At 38.4% G+C, this 15746-nt stretch overlaps 1 protein-coding gene across 3 annotated transcripts in view; it reads left to right on the top strand.

Annotated features, from left to right (window-relative positions):
• The window catches only part of GABPA (GA binding protein transcription factor subunit alpha), a 41693-nt gene extending 26275 nt beyond the window's left edge, over positions 1 to 15418 (top strand). For all 3 annotated transcript variants that reach the window (XM_060640316.3, XM_060640314.2, XM_060640313.3), the window contains exons 6-10: positions 1138 to 1332; positions 5978 to 6031; positions 6969 to 7109; positions 7345 to 7537; positions 11808 to 15418. In XM_060640316.3, the coding sequence (XP_060496299.1) occupies positions 1138 to 1332; positions 5978 to 6031; positions 6969 to 7109; positions 7345 to 7537; positions 11808 to 12036 (812 nt within the window). In that variant the 3' untranslated portion in view covers positions 12037 to 15418. The remainder of the gene's footprint in view (positions 1 to 1137; positions 1333 to 5977; positions 6032 to 6968; positions 7110 to 7344; positions 7538 to 11807) is intronic.
• Positions 15419 to 15746: the final 328 nt, after the last annotated feature.

The following is a 15746-nucleotide window of genomic DNA, read 5'->3' as shown; positions in this document are numbered from 1 at the left end:
CAGCTTAGGGCATGTAACCAACGCTATTTGGATAGGTCATCTTCTCCATGCAGAAGTATCTGTATCAAAATTAATTCAGTCAGTATTTATTAAATTTATATGGGTAAAATACTCTGTTAGATGCCGGGGATACAACAATTAAATATTCGTACATGTTGGCCATCCTTTTCATTTGTGAATTCAATTAGATAGTAACAAATGTTTGGGAAAATGAATTTATTTGTATTTACTTTTTATAGATTTAACAAATTATGCATAAGGCATTGTGGTAAACGCTGAAGATACAGTGGTTTACAAGACACAGCCCTTATATTCAAGACCTTAACGTGTTACAGGGAAAGACAGCTGAGTAAACATGCAATTTGCATGTTGTAAGTGCCACCAAAGGGTAGAGATACAGGAGCACTAGCTTTTTACAAGAAGCAAAAGGGAGGGAAGGTTATGTTGTGCACATTTTGGAGAATAAGTTTAGCTCCTCAAAAGCCCCTTATGGATTTTTTTGGGTTTTTTTCAGTGCACCAAATTGTACCCAGCTACAAAATAATGTTTGAAACTTGAATAACTTAACTCCATTCTCTCTAAAGTAATCACATATTTTATTCTTCTAGTTGACCCATTAGAGAGCAATTTTATACCGTTTTTCTTAGTAAAACTCCAGACTAACAGATGTAAAACCAGATGAAGTCATTACAAATTTAGGTTGAAAAATTCAAAAGGAGCTGAGGAGAAAATACATCATTAAAACTTATTTGGGGGCACCTAAGGTGGCTCAGTCGGTTAAGCATCCGACTCTGGATCACAGCTTGGGCAGGTCACGATCTCACAGTTCATGAGATTGAACCCCGCATCGGGCCCTGCACTGACAACACGGAGCCTGCTTGGGGTTCTCTGCCTCCTCCCTCTGCCCCTTCTCGGTGCCCCCACCCCTCTCTCTCTCTCAAAGTAAATAAACTTTAAACAAATTCTTTTTTAATTTTATTTGAGTTTATATACTTTACTTGGGGAAAAAAAAACCTGTCTGGATTTTATCTCCATATATATGTGTGTATATATATATTTATACGTATTGACAAATTAACCATGAATTCATGTAGTGTCGAGATAGAGCTAGGCTAATGGTAATATTTTTCTCTTTAGATCCTATACAGTGGTCCACAGACCAAGTCCTGCACTGGGTGGTTTGGGTAATGAAGGAATTCAGCATGACTGATATAGACCTTACTACACTCAACATTTCCGGAAGAGAATTATGCAGTCTCAACCAAGAAGATTTTTTTCAGCGAGTCCCTCGGGGAGAAATTCTGTGGAGTCATCTGGAGCTTCTTCGAAAATGTATACAATTTAAGTTATTACCTATTTGCGTTGTAACTTCAGTTTAATTTTATTTCGTTATAATTTTGTCTTCATTGTGCATTGTGATCATAGATAATAGCAATAATAATTAACAATTGTATAAGGCTGTGCTGGGAGCTTTATATGCATTATCTCATTTAATCCTTCTAATGCCACAGATCCTTACTTTCCCTATTTTTTAGATAGGAAAGTGAGGCTTAGACAGCTCTCTTAGCTCTCTTGTACCGTCTCTTAGACAGTACAAGGCTAGGGAGTGGCAGGGCCAGGATCCAAAACCAGGCTGGTGAACACTAGAATCTCAGTTCTTAAGATGCTGTGCCGCATACTTAGCTCTCTTCATAAATTTTAGTCATTGACTTTTATTTCATCCGTCAGTTCTTTCATTTACTGTTTATCTTCTAGAAACTTAAGATTGTCCACAGATGTCGTCCCTGTTTCTTTTCATCATTAGTGGAATTAAATCTTCTACAATTTCTTTTAATTGAATGGGATCTTAAGAGAAAGAAGTGTAGGGGCGCCTGGGTGGCTCAGTCGGTTAAGCGTCCGACTTCAGCTCAGGTCACGATCTCGCGGTCCGTGAGTTCGAGCCCCGCATCGGGCTCTGGGCTGATGGCTCAGAGCCTGGAGCCTGCTTCCGATTCTGTGTCTCCCTCTCTCTCTGCCCCTCCCCCGTTCATGCTCTGTCTCTCTCTGTCTCAAAAATAAATAAATAAAAACCTTGAAAAAAAAAAAAAGAGAAAGAAGTGTAAGTGTGCATCCCTCCATCTTGAATCGAAAGCAGCTGGTTGTAAGTGTTTCCATGTTGGCTCCACAGACATTATTATTATGATTAAGTGACTATATACAGAAATTAGAAACTACTTGGCTGACCAACAAAAAGCTCAAGTAAATGCAAATTATTTTGTTTGAATTTTAATCCATCTTAATCCCTTTAATCCAACAGTGACTATCTGTTAAAATATTTTAGCAGGAACCTGTTCCCTGACACCCAGTTTAGAGGCCAGAGATGCTAGCCAGACACATACTTTTCAGAATGGGTGAACAGGACAAACTCTGACTTTGGTTTTGTAATGGTGTATAAAGGTACCTGGTAGGGTTTATTCTGTTATGTGCCCAGTAAAAGAACAGCTCGGGTTGGAGGGATTTTACATAGTAATTGACCGCCTGGGGTGCATTCTCTACTGCTGAGTAAGAAATGAGCTCTGGAGACAGGGTTTTTCCTTCACTGATTATAGTTTGTCTCTTTTATGGAATCTCAAATATTAGAGGGAAAACGTATCTATGACACTGACTCACTACATTCATTACATTTACAGGGTTTATTTCCAGTTTTCTTAATAGGTAAAGAAATTAAATGTTCTAGTTTAAGTTTTGTCCTTGATTTCACGGTTTTTTTTTCTCCTTCGTGCCTTTCAGATAAATAATGAAAACTCTTGAATTGTTTCAGATTTTTAGCATATGAGTCATGTTTACTGAAATGTTTTCATATAGGAACTCTAAAGATTAGGACAGGACAAAGGCGGTGCTTAGACTGCAGTTTGATTTTTCTCAGATTGGCAGGTTTTCTCTCTCCCCGAGGGCAGCACTTTGTTGTGGCTGTCTGGTTCTCCTAGTGCTTCCCAAAATCTTTAAAGCTCATTCAGCGACTTTTCCTGGTATGGGGAGTAGAGGAATCTCGTGTATCTGTTCATTCATTTCCTTGAAGTGGAACGGGTCTTCCTCAGAAAAACTCTGCCCTGGAATTTTATTTTCAAAAGTAACAAATCCCCACAGCTTAGATAAGTATCTTGCAAATTCCTTGCTTATCTGGCCATGGTTCTTTGCTTTGTCCTGGCAAGGAAGGTCCCATCTGGTTTGGGATCCTAATGCCCAGTTCTGAATTGGGGGATTGGTAGGCTGATGTGTAAAGGCTATTTCTGGCAGATTTTCTGTAATTCACAAGCCTCATTTCCCAGAACAGGCTTTTCTGAGCACAGTCAGGTACTCTGGCCCGTCTTGTAGCGTGAAGTCTATAGCGTATGTCTTACGAACCCAGCATCTATCATCTAGTCGTCCTCCGTGATCTTTCAAGAAGAAGCAGTGCTGCACAGATCGAGCTTCTTCTTCATTTATGTTAGATTCTCCACCTGGGTCACCCCCACCTTCCTGCAGTTCATATGGAAACTTCACCGAGTCCTGCTGTACTCGCGAGGATAATTAGGAATATTCCATTACTGACAGCTTTTTGAAGAGCCTCTTGAAATGCTGTCACCAAAGCCAAAGCTCTCAGTTTGCAGAGGACCTCCTTTAGGAAAAAGAATTGCCTTGTATCTTTAGTGTCTAAAGTTTCTTCATAAAACGGATTCATTTCACCCAGAGCGCTGCCTCTTAGGATGATTCTTTTGTACGTGGCCAGGATTTGAGGGCTACAATAGAGGAATATGATAGGTAGTCTGTGTGGTCTTGAACCCAGTTTTCAAAACCTCCTCTGTGTTGTGCCTTAATCTTGAGAGTTCCCAGGAGACAGACCAAACTCCATTCTGAGACTCAGAGCTTACAAGCTGATCTTACAGGTTGGTAACACATGGGTTTTGCGATGGTGACTCCCTGTTTTGCCTCTTTTTTTTTAAAAATATATTTTTTAAATATTTATTTATTTATCTTTGAGAGAGAGAGAGAGCATGGGAGTAGGAGGCGGGTGGGGAATCCCAAGGTGGCTCCACACTGTCAGGACAGAGCCCAGTGTGGGGCTCAATTTCATGAACTTGTGAGATCATGACCTGAGCTGAAATCAAGAATCAGACGCTCAACTGACTGAGCCACCCAGGTGCCCTTCTTTTGCCTCTTTTTAGGCTAGGGCATCTGTGTTCATTTAAGCCACAAATGGAACAATTTCTGTTTCAGTAGCACTTTGCTTCTTCAAGGTGCCTTTATAAAATTTGGGGGGAAATCTACAAATGTAGGGCATGGATTTTTCTTCAAGAGAGACAACAGTTCTTGAGGAGAATGCTCAGAACTAGGAATCTGGATGAAATAGTAACATCTTCAGTTTCTGGAAAGTTAAGCTTTGTTTCATGCATTATGCTTTTTGTTTGTTTGTTTAAGTTTATTAATTTATTTTGAGAGAGAGAAAGCACAAGTCAGAGAGGAGCTCTGAGAGGAAGAGAAAGTCCCAGGCAGGCTCTGCACTGTCTACACAGAGCCTGACACAGGGCTTGAACCCACAAACTGCGAGGTCATGACCTGAGCCGAAGTCAGACACTTAACCAACTGAGCCACCCAGGCACCCTCGGCATTGTGCTATTTGAAAGCATTTTTCTTTAATCCTCATAACAACCTTGTGAGGTGATGGGTGGGGATATCTCATTTAAACCTGAGGAAATTAATGTTTAAGTTGGTTGAATAATTTACCAAAGTCACACAGCCAGTAAGTGAGGGCTAAGATCAGAACGAAGATCTATCGAGGCCAGTCCCATATAATTGTATAATCCCCCAAACTCAGGACCCCCAAAGAAAGCTCCCTTCTGACAGGTAGGGTTTAGACTTCTTTTTAGTTTCTCAGCGCTTCCCAGTTCTGTGTGCCTGGAACCGGGCCCTGGCATGGTGCCCTAAGTAGAGCTGCGTTGGGCGCCCAGGCTCTAGGACTCACTCAGTACACAGGCGATTGCTGGTAGGAACAATTTCAAGAGAAAAGAATCCAATCCATGATGGACACTAAATAGGTTGGAGTGTTAGAGACTGGGAAATAGGAACTCTTGTTTAAGAAATAAAGAATAGGGGCGCCTGGGTGGTTCAGGCAGTTGAGTGTCCGATTTCAGTTCAGGTCATGATTTTGCTGTTCGTGAGCTCAAGCCCCACATTGGGCTCACTGCTGTCAGCGCAGAGCCCCCCTCAGATCCTCTGTCCCCCTCTTTCTCTTCCGCTTCCCCGCTTGTGCGTTCTCTCTCTCAAAAATAAATAAATCTTTAAAAAAAAGAAAGGGTAGCATTTGAGTAGGGAACAGCAACAGATGAGTGATGAATGGTTCTCTAAAGGGTTATATTAGGACTTTTTGCAATGTAACTCTCATATGAGAGCTATATTTGTAACCATTATTACATTATTTGATTCACTTGTGACTTTTAGGACCACTACAATTTTATTGAAAATTTAGCTATCTTTAAGAAGGAGCCTTTATAAAGCTAAAACAATCTTATTCAAAACTTTTATCCAGTCTGTTAGATTAATAAATTATGAAGATCTGTCATCTTGACTGAGAACGTACATCTAAAGAATGTAGATCTAAGCCATTTCAGTGTGGTGTATATAGTCTCATCTTTGATCTGATCTTGAAGAGTCCCCTGTTTTACATGGTTTTATACAGAAGGAGATATAGATACAGATATTTATGTTTAGAAAACCGTGATTCTCTGAATAACTTTTCTTACCATTCAAAGAATTAGAGCTTTCCATCTGCTACTTGTCTTAAAAATATCTTTTCCTTGCAAAGTGACTATCAAGTATTTCTTAGGTTATTGTGCCAATGAGTTTTGTTGAATGCTTTGCTTTTTTGTTTGGTTGGTTGGTTCGGGTGGGTTTTACTAACTTGAGTTTGATTTTCTGGATTTAAATATAAACAGAAATTTTTTTTATGTATGTTCTTCAGATGTGTTGGCAAGCCAAGAACAACAGATGAATGAGATAGTTACAATTGATCAGCGTGAGTATTCATGCACATAACATGTGGCCCATTTGTCACAAATTTTTTTTTTTAATTCACTGCAAGGTAATAAAAAGAAAAATTAATTTTTAAACTTTTGATGAAATATTTTAGACATACCAAGAAATGAAGTATAACCATTTATGTACACCATAAGAATTAGAACTTTTATATATCGCGTTAAATGACTGTCCTGAATTTGGTGTTTATTATTCTGTGCATATTTTATATTTTTTATCAAGTAGGTAACCACACTTTATAGTATTGTTTTACACATATTTAAACTTTTTCGGTAAAATGATCATAAACTGTACATATCCTTCTGTAGCTTGCTTTTTTGTTTGACAGCTATGAGACCCATATCGATACTTGGCGGTGTAATTTCATTCATTTTCACTGCTGTTAAATATTGTTCTTAAAACTCTGTGACTGGCACTGAATGAGTAATTGTAAGAATGAGTGTGAGATTCTCTATCCCAGGAGTTCTATGCTTCCCACCTGATGAGGGATTACTGTAGCTTTTCTCAAAGTGGGGGCAGGGGTTTGCTCTCACCAGCAGTGCATGGGAGTTCTCGTTTGTCCGTATTTTCTCCAACATTTGACACGCTGTTGTTAATGAAGAAATATTTTGAAAACAAATGTTTTCATAATTCTTTGCCTAACATATACACACCACTAAGTTAATTCCAAATAAGATCAACACTTACTCCTCAAGTTAAGATTTCAAACCATACAGCAAACATCATACCTTATCCCCTGAACTTTTTTGGTAATTTTGTTCAAAACTGTTGTGGATTAAGGCTTTTTTGAAACGAGGCCTTTTGTTGAGCTAATTAGAGGGGCATTAGTAAAACTAACTGCATTCTGTGTCTTTCAGTAATTTTTTTCACTGCTTGTTGTGGAAGAGAAGAAAATTTCTCCTTGTTTTTCTTTGCAGCTGTGCAAATTATCCCAGCATCCGTGCAGTCTGCTACACCAACGACCATTAAAGTCATAAATAGTAGTGCAAAGGCAGCTAAAGTACAGAGAGCTCCTAGGATTTCAGGAGAAGATAGAAGTTCTCCTGGGAACAGAACAGGTATTTTTGCATTACCTAATGGTATTTTTAAAATTTGTCAAATTAATGTGTATTTCATTTCATTGTATGAAAATGTGAATATGCTATTTCCCTGGCAGTATTTAAACAGCATTTGTAAACAGATGTATTTTTAGCATGGCTGGGAAGGAATGACCCAGAGAATCTGTTTGTTGTCTTTGGCCTGCTGTTAAATTCATAGCACTGTGGTCAGCACTTGTCCTTCTTGTCCATGTAGGAAACAATGGCCAAATTCAACTATGGCAGTTTTTGCTAGAACTTCTTACTGACAAGGATGCTCGAGACTGCATTTCTTGGGTTGGTGACGAAGGCGAGTTTAAGCTAAATCAGCCTGAACTGGTTGCACAAAAATGGGGACAACGTAAAAATAAGCCTACAATGAACTATGAGAAACTAAGTCGTGCATTAAGGTAGGCGATGATTTTTTTTTTCTTTTTAACATTAAACCTTTCTAAAAAATGACCCCAGAAAGCTAAAGGTTTTACATTTATGTTAAAAATGACTTTTTGCAAAGATCTTTAGTGATAATTTTGAGGAACAGTTTCTTTAAAAGATGATTCCAAGCTTATTTGTTTTTATCTGGGTGAAAAGAATATATGTGTTTAACTGTTTAATCTCTGAGTTTTCTGTCATTTACCTAACAGATAAAGATGCTGCCATTTGCATAGGTGAATTGAGTGTAAAGTTTAGCAAAGATGCAGATATTTTCCCTTTTTTATAATTAGGTGCAAAAGGTCGACCCATTCCTCTATTTTTTCTTCCCCTTCAACCTGCCTAACTCTGAATATCCAACCTTCACACTGAATTCGAATAGAATAAAATTATTTATAATATCCCATAACTTGTATGAATTTTTTTGACAGAATTACTTTCAGAAATTATGCTTACTACAGTGGGAAATTCAGTATGTTCATTTAAGTAACTGAGAAGTGGGATATATAGAAATATCATGGAATTACTGTCTTTTTTTTGGAAGAGTGAATATAGTGTAAAATAGCTTTGCAATTTACCTCTGTATTTCTAAATAATATGCTTTTACTGCTACTTCATGATTCACTTGAACATTGTGAATTTCACACTGAGAGATTATGATTTACCTCCCATCACCACACACACACACACACACACACACACACACACACTTTCTCCACTCTCTTGTCATTACATAATTACATGGAAATTGTGGTTAGATCAATATTCACAGTTACAGGATCATGATCATGTGAGTACTGTTACAGGATTATTTACTTTTCCAAAATAGCATTCCTAAGTAACTAAAATGCTTTCTTTTCAATGTGCTTATCACTTATTTAGTCTCACACACTTTGCCAGCTATCTAAAGATCCTTTCCATATACTTAGAGTTAAAACTTTCATTTTTGATGGTTGCTATGAATGTATATATACAAGTCCCTTCAAAATTACAGATAAAGTATTAGAATTAATCATTAAGATGTCAGTTTTCCCCCAGATTGATATTAAGTTTCAATGCAGAGACCATCCGGATAAGTTTCTTTGTAGAACTTGACATGCTGATTGTAAAACATATATGGGAACATAAAGTGCGCAGTAAGCAGGGCATGTGAGGGAGGAGAGCAGTGCGGGAAGTGCTGGAAAGCTTCGACAGTAAGACAGCGCATGGCTTGCCTCGGAGAGACGAACAGACTGCAGGTTACTACAATGGAGAGCCCACATAGAGCCAGGTATATAAGAGGATTTGATTTAAAGATGGCAGTGGGGGAAAGACTTGCTTTTCAATCAGCAGAGCCAGGACAGTTGACCATCCATATGGACAAAGTGAAACTTGAGCCCTTCCTTATACTATACTAGAAATCGGTTCCATGTAGCAAGTCGATAGGAAAACTAGAAAAAATAGGCAAGAGACTTAAATAGACACTTCAGAATTTAGATGATACAAATGGCCAGTGACCATATGCCGTGGTGCACAACCTCATTCGTAATCAGGGAAACTTGGTTGGAAACCACCATAAAATGGCACAACACGTATCTTCGAATGGCTAAAATTCAAAAGATCGCTGGTACCAGGTGTTGTGAGCACGGGGGTGCTTCTGCACTTTTGGTAGGGACGGAACCTGGAACCCAGCGGTTTCTCTCCTAAATATTTACCCAACGGAAGCGTCTGCATATGTCCGCACATGTGCTCATAGCAGCATTATTTATAATATCCAGAAACCAAGTATCCGTCTGCAGGAGAGTAAATAAATGAATTATGGTAAACGAGAGTGGACTGTGTATCCAAGAAAATGAACAAAGCTACAAGCGCTGAAACAAATGCAACGTAATGTAATGTTCAGTCAAAGAATCAGACCCAAAAGACTGTATATGATTACATTTATAGTGTAAAGTTCAAGAAACGAAAACTAAATTGCAGAGTTTAGGGATGCACTTTTGGGTGAGGAGAATGTAAATACAAGCCATGAATTATCATCATGGAACAGGATTGGATGGTGTTTACCTTTTAGAGTAAAGGAGGGGTGGTGATTTCTGGGAAGGGCCTTGGAGGGATTCTGGGGGCTGGCAGTGTTCTGTCTCCTGACCTAGGTTGTAGTTAACAGGCGAGTGTTCACTGAAATAAATCACTGAGCTGTTCACTTGGGTGTGCTTTCTGTTTATGTAATATAGTTCACAACTTAAAAGGTTAAAAAAAGACAAGATTAAGAAAAATCCTATCCATGAAAATACAGGTATTGTGTACCTTTCGACTTCATTGTAGAGAGGGTACAGATGTGATGCTTGCTATTAGGTGTGGTTGTATGATGCATCTAGTAGATTGAAAGACACGTTAAGTAAAATTAAATTTAGTGTTTGTATTCTTTATCCGTTCTTACCAAGAGACAAGATTATACCAACTCCGTTTTTCTCCTTGACATGTAAAACCACTTTCTTCTTTTATTTTACTTTTTTCTCAAGTGTCTGTTACAGCTTTACGTATTATGTAGAAATTTTCTTGAGAAGCTGAAATATGAATCTCGTTTTAAACTGGGTGACAGGAAGTTGGTGGTTTTTGGGCTGAGATCTAAATTCTGTATTAACGTGATTGGCACAAAAGGAAACACAAGAACTGTGCCCACCCAGTGTGTGGTCTTCCTTACTGAGAGAGTCAACGTGACTGACTGTGACACTTTTGCTCTTCTGGAATTAAAGAAAAGTGACTTAATTTCCTGCATATAGATCCGCCTTTTCACTAGTGGACTCCTGATTAAATTGAACGACTTTTGTAATAAAATCCTGCCAGCTGTGGTAGTTTACACCACTGGTATTTGGGCAAATAGTCATTCCTTTCATAACTGCTCATTGTCAGATTGGTACAGATGGGCAGTGCAGTTTTAAAACAAAGCCTTCACATTCCACCTGCCCAGATAAGTCTTGACTTACCTTTTCCCTGTTACTGGAATTGGCAGCGCATGACAGGAAATCAGGTCTGTTTTTCGGAGTATAAATCTAGCTCTATTTCCATCTCCATACAAACCAGCAGTAAGCTTGACTTCTAGAGGGTTTCCCACAGAGACAACTCTTGTTTCTTTATGATGTCCTCTTTCCTGGTTTTCTGTATCCCGTCTTTCTTCTGGCCTTTTACTTCTACTTTTGAGGCTCCCTGTTAGATTCGGAGAACTTCTCTCCAAGTTGAGCCTTTACATATTAAAATGGTGATGGTGAAGGTGTGGCTGCATCACAAAGGATTTTGTACAATGCAGAAAAGAAGGGGACATTCCCACAATCCATTGAATATGTATATTAAAATTTTCTTCTTACTATATGGGTTCTTAATTATTGACATAGCTTATACTTTTTTTTTTTTTTTTAATTTTTTTTTTTTTTCAACGTGTTTTATTTATTTTTGGGACAGAGAGAGACAGAGCATGAACGGGGGAGGGGCAGAGAGAGAGGGAGACACAGAACCAGAAACAGGCTCCAGGCTCTAAGCCATCAGCCCAGAGCCTGACGCGGGGCTCGAACTCACGGACCGCGAGATCGTGACCTGGCTGAAGTCGGACGCTTAACCGACTGCGCCACCCAGGCGCCCCTAGCTTATACTTTATAGAGGGCTATGTGCCAGTCATTGTGTGCCAAGTAAGCACTTTGCAAAGATAATCCTTTTAATTCTCAACAATTCTGTGAGGGTAAGTACTATTTTTAACCTCATTGTATAGATGGGGAATAAAAACTTTGCGGGGCACCTGGCTGGCTCAGTCAGTACAACATCCAACTCTAGGATCTCAGGGTCATGAGTTCAAGCCCCCCATTGGGTGCAGAGCCTACTTTAAAAAACAAAAACAACTTAGAGAAAATTTGGCTTTCCTGTGGTCACAAAATCACAAAGGTAGTTAAGTAGAGACGCTGGGTTTTGAATCTTGACATTCTGACTCCAGGCCCTTGTTCTTAGGTTCTGTGACCACTCCCACGGTTTTTTGTTTTAACATTGTCTATTTTTAAAGTAGTATTTTATCATAATTGTGGAAATGTGTCGTTGAGCATTGAAATTTTAGTAAGTCATGTTTTGAAGTTTGCTTGGACCATAACTTCAATGTTAATTGCTGTTGGGGTAGACGCAATACTCTACCAGGCTCCTGTTTATGGAAGAATCTGTGAAATATCGTAAGTAAGAAGTCCCAATTCTGTATTTTTTACATGGTCCCAATGTGTCCTTCTCTTTTTAAAGGTATTATTATGATGGGGACATGATTTGTAAAGTCCAAGGCAAGAGATTTGTGTACAAGTTTGTCTGTGACTTGAAGACTCTTATCGGATACAGTGCGGCAGAGTTGAACCGCTTGGTCACGGAGTGTGAACAGAAGAAACTGGCGAAGATGCAGCTTCACGGGATTGCCCAGCCGGTCACGGCGGTCGCCCTGGCCACTGCTTCTCTGCAAACGGAAAAGGATAATTGAGCCCGGACCTTCTGGGAGCCCAAGGTCTTTCTTAAACGTTAGAGCAAGTGTTGCTCTTACCTTTATTACTGAATTTGAATCTTCTTTTATTTCTAGACTGTACAATCTGATGCATGATTTTTTTATAAATGTTTCATACTCTTGTGAATTTGGATCTTTTTACTTTGAAGCATATATTTTAGAATACGTGTATGTTAAGGATCACCACAATGTCTTCAGCGTGAAGTCAGGCTCATTGTGGGATAGTTTGGTAACAGTCAGGAAAGCTAAACTGGTCAGTATTAATGTCTAGCCCTACCAAAAATAGCCAGTAGCATCTGAGGATGAAGAATGAATGAAGTATCTCCAGGAAACAGTCTGGCTTAACTATTTTTGAAAATATAACTGTTTCCCCTCTCTGCTGCTTTAGATGTTGCTTTACATAGAACCAGAAAGTGGAATTTTTCACAGCTACAGCATGTGTGCCTGTTTCATCTAATCAAGCAGAGCTAAAATATTCATATCAAATAAAACTATAATATTAATAAGTTACTAAACTGAGAGCATCAAGTTATTAAAATAGTTTATATATTTGCAAGCAAAGGACAATAAGAAGTCGACTGGCAGAAGAGCACTGCCGAAGAAGGAGATCCAGGTTGAAATCTGGCTTAACTCCAGCTAATTTTAAGGATTTTCTGTATAGATTATTCATAATGTCAGGCCAGGATTTAAATTATTTTAAGAGAGGCATTTAATTCTAATAAACCAACTATTACAAAAATCCTGAAATGATCTCTGTTTTTCCTGTCAGAGATTGAAAACACCGGAAAGGTATACCTCAGCCAGAAAATAAAAGTGTGGTTTAGTTTGGTTTGGTATGGCTTGCTTTGTTTCTTTGTTTTCATTGCCTATTCTGCCTGCAGGTGTATTATGCAAAAGCAGCTTATAGAGCATTGTGTTTCTGATCAAAGGAAGCCTTGAAATCAGTCTGCAGTTAACCTTACCTTTTGAGACAACAATAAACTAGTTGCCAGTACATTTAAAAGGAAATTCTGACCTCCAGTATAGGCAAGTCTTCTCTCAAAACCAAATTTCCCATCTATTTAACTTTTTCCTTTTGAATATTATATATGTGTGAGTACCCATATATCTGTATACATGTCCAATTGACCATTTTGTTGTATGTATAACTGTACACATATATGAATACATGATGATATTCAAAAGGAAATGTATCTTAAAAGACAATACCTCATTTAAAAAAAACTTTTAATTAAATGATCCCCATATCTATGAAAACGTCATCACAATCCAACACTAAACAGAAATCACTAGAAATGTCTTTCTTTTTTGCTTGGTTTCCTTTCTTTTTTTCTTTTTGTTTTTTGTTTTAAGGCTGCGATACATGAATCATGAAAGGAGATACTGGCAGAGAGCTTTTTAATCCTCTTAGAGCAGGAGATTGATTCTCAGATATTTCTTTATGCACCTTCTCCCTCATCATTTCCTTTATGGCCATCTCCCTGAACAGCTTTATAAAAGCTCAGCTGATGCTTTTGTCTAACCCGGAGGAAAGGCGGTGGTAGTGAGTCGAGGAGGCATCGCTAGCAGTCGCTGCCACCAGAACCAGATGGTCGTTTGTGTTGAGCCGTAGCAGGAGGCGAATTTAGGAACAAGCAGGAGAGGAAGGATCTTCTTTTCCGGTCACCTCAGATCGTGACTTGAAGTGCTGTGGCTGGAGGACTGCGTAATGTCGGTCCCTTTATATTATCAAGTCATTTAAGGCCCCCCGGTAGATGCCGGGAAAAAATAAAACTTGTAGCTTCTATTTTTACCTTTTTATAAACACATACAGAAGAGACTGACAAACTATTAGTTTACTTTGGGCACGGCGACTGTAAGAGTATCTGAGTAGAATGACAGCAGGAAGTCCTGTGTAGAAGCTCCAGGTTCACGTAAGAAATAGATCACTAAAAAGGTTTTGCCCCATCTTCTGGTCTGGAGAGTTGACACGTTGCTTGTAGTTGTAAAACCATGAAAAAGTTTACTCTTCTGGTATATTATCAGCAACTTAAAAGTTTTGACTTTAACATTTAAAATGCTTTTGCGGAGACATTATTTTAAAGTTTTAGCAAAGATGACAGACTTCCTCTATGTTGCAGTTATCTGTATATGTGTATTTTAAGGCAAGGAACACCCACGTTCTTTTAGATCCTAAAGTCAAACTATTGCTTCTTTTCTCTAAGTCCTCAGGTTCCTTTTTTTTTTTAAATACATCCTACCCATTTTTCTTCCTTTGGCGGTTTTTATTCCCCATTATCACTTGAACAAGGATCATTCTCCTACAGGATCAGGTGCTACTTCTTTCTTCTTCACCTGTCATCATCACTTCGTATACTGTAACATAGGTGAAGTCATGAGACTCATTTCCCCAGTGGAGTCAAGAAACTCGAGTGACTTTTTCTCAACTTACATACTAAATTGTTCCCATCGTCCGTGTTGAGGTTACAAATCATCAGAAAGCCAGGTAGTCTCTTCTTTTATTGAAAGATAACTTGTGTCGTAAGAGAAAATAGAATTCATGTTATTCACTCCTTGCTGTTCTTATGAATAAATTTTCCATAGGAGAATTTACAGTATACTTAAAGGAAGAAAGAATCATTGGCCATCTTTTCTACCCTCTAAGTACAAAAATAAGGAAATGCCCGTTTTTGTTTTAAAACTTGTTTTCCGCATGAGGTTCTCCCTGAGCCAACTTTCATGCATACCTAGCCCGAAGTTGGAAAATGCGTGTTGATATTGGAAAGTCAGACACATTAAACAGAAATGCCATGTGGTTGACCTTCACGTGGAACGACCGGCTCGACATGTTCGCATGTGTGCATCCGTGTCCGTTAAGTACTTGTTTTTCTCTCCCGATTAATGGGGACACTCGAGTATGATACTCCTTTCAAGGGCTGTACCTCCCATCACTTTGGGTGAGGTCAGCTGTTTTCCATACTCATCGTTTTATGCTACCGCCTTTTAAAAAGAACTAGTGTATCTTTGAAATAGCACAAAAATGTTTTAAGATTCATAATTACCAAACAACCTGTGACTAACTTGATGTCTTCACATCTAGAAGGTGTAAAAATATTGATATTTCAGTGATATTTCACTTGCTGCCAGAAAAAAAAAATATTCTCAGTCTTTTGTAAAAGGAAGGAGGATTTTTGCCTACATTTTTACTCTTTAAATAAAGACACTTATACGGTCATAATAACAATTATGTATTTCTTTGTGGGTTTTATTTTTTTTGTAATTTTACATAAAACAGTTATTTTCTATTTTTACTCAGATAAAATATTTGTGCATAAAATGTAAAAATAGTAATATGAGAAAAATAAAACTATTATACAGTATATTTCTGTGTTTTTGGTAGTTTTTTTCCCTGCATAAAAAAAAAAATGGTTGTCAAATTCCTGGAATATTGGGTTGGAGGAAAATATGACCGTCTACATCTGCTGTATTGTGCATGAGTCCCATGTACTTAACTATCGATTTGGGAAGAACTGACTCCACAACTAAAATTAGATGTTACAGTTTAGTCTTTATTTTTTAAGTTTATTCATTTAGTTATTTTGAGAGAGAGAAAGAGCAGGAGTGGGGGAGGAGGAGGGGCAGAGAGAATCCCAAGGAGGCTCCACACCATCAGCTGTCAGTGCACAGCCAGATGCCGGGCTCAAACTCAC

The sequence above is a fragment of the Panthera onca genome, chromosome C2 (genome assembly GCF_046562875.1).
Source record: "Panthera onca isolate mPanOnc1 chromosome C2, mPanOnc1 haplotype 2, whole genome shotgun sequence".
NCBI lineage: Eukaryota > Metazoa > Chordata > Mammalia > Carnivora > Felidae > Panthera > Panthera onca.
This window is presented reverse-complemented; position numbering and strand designations above follow the sequence as displayed.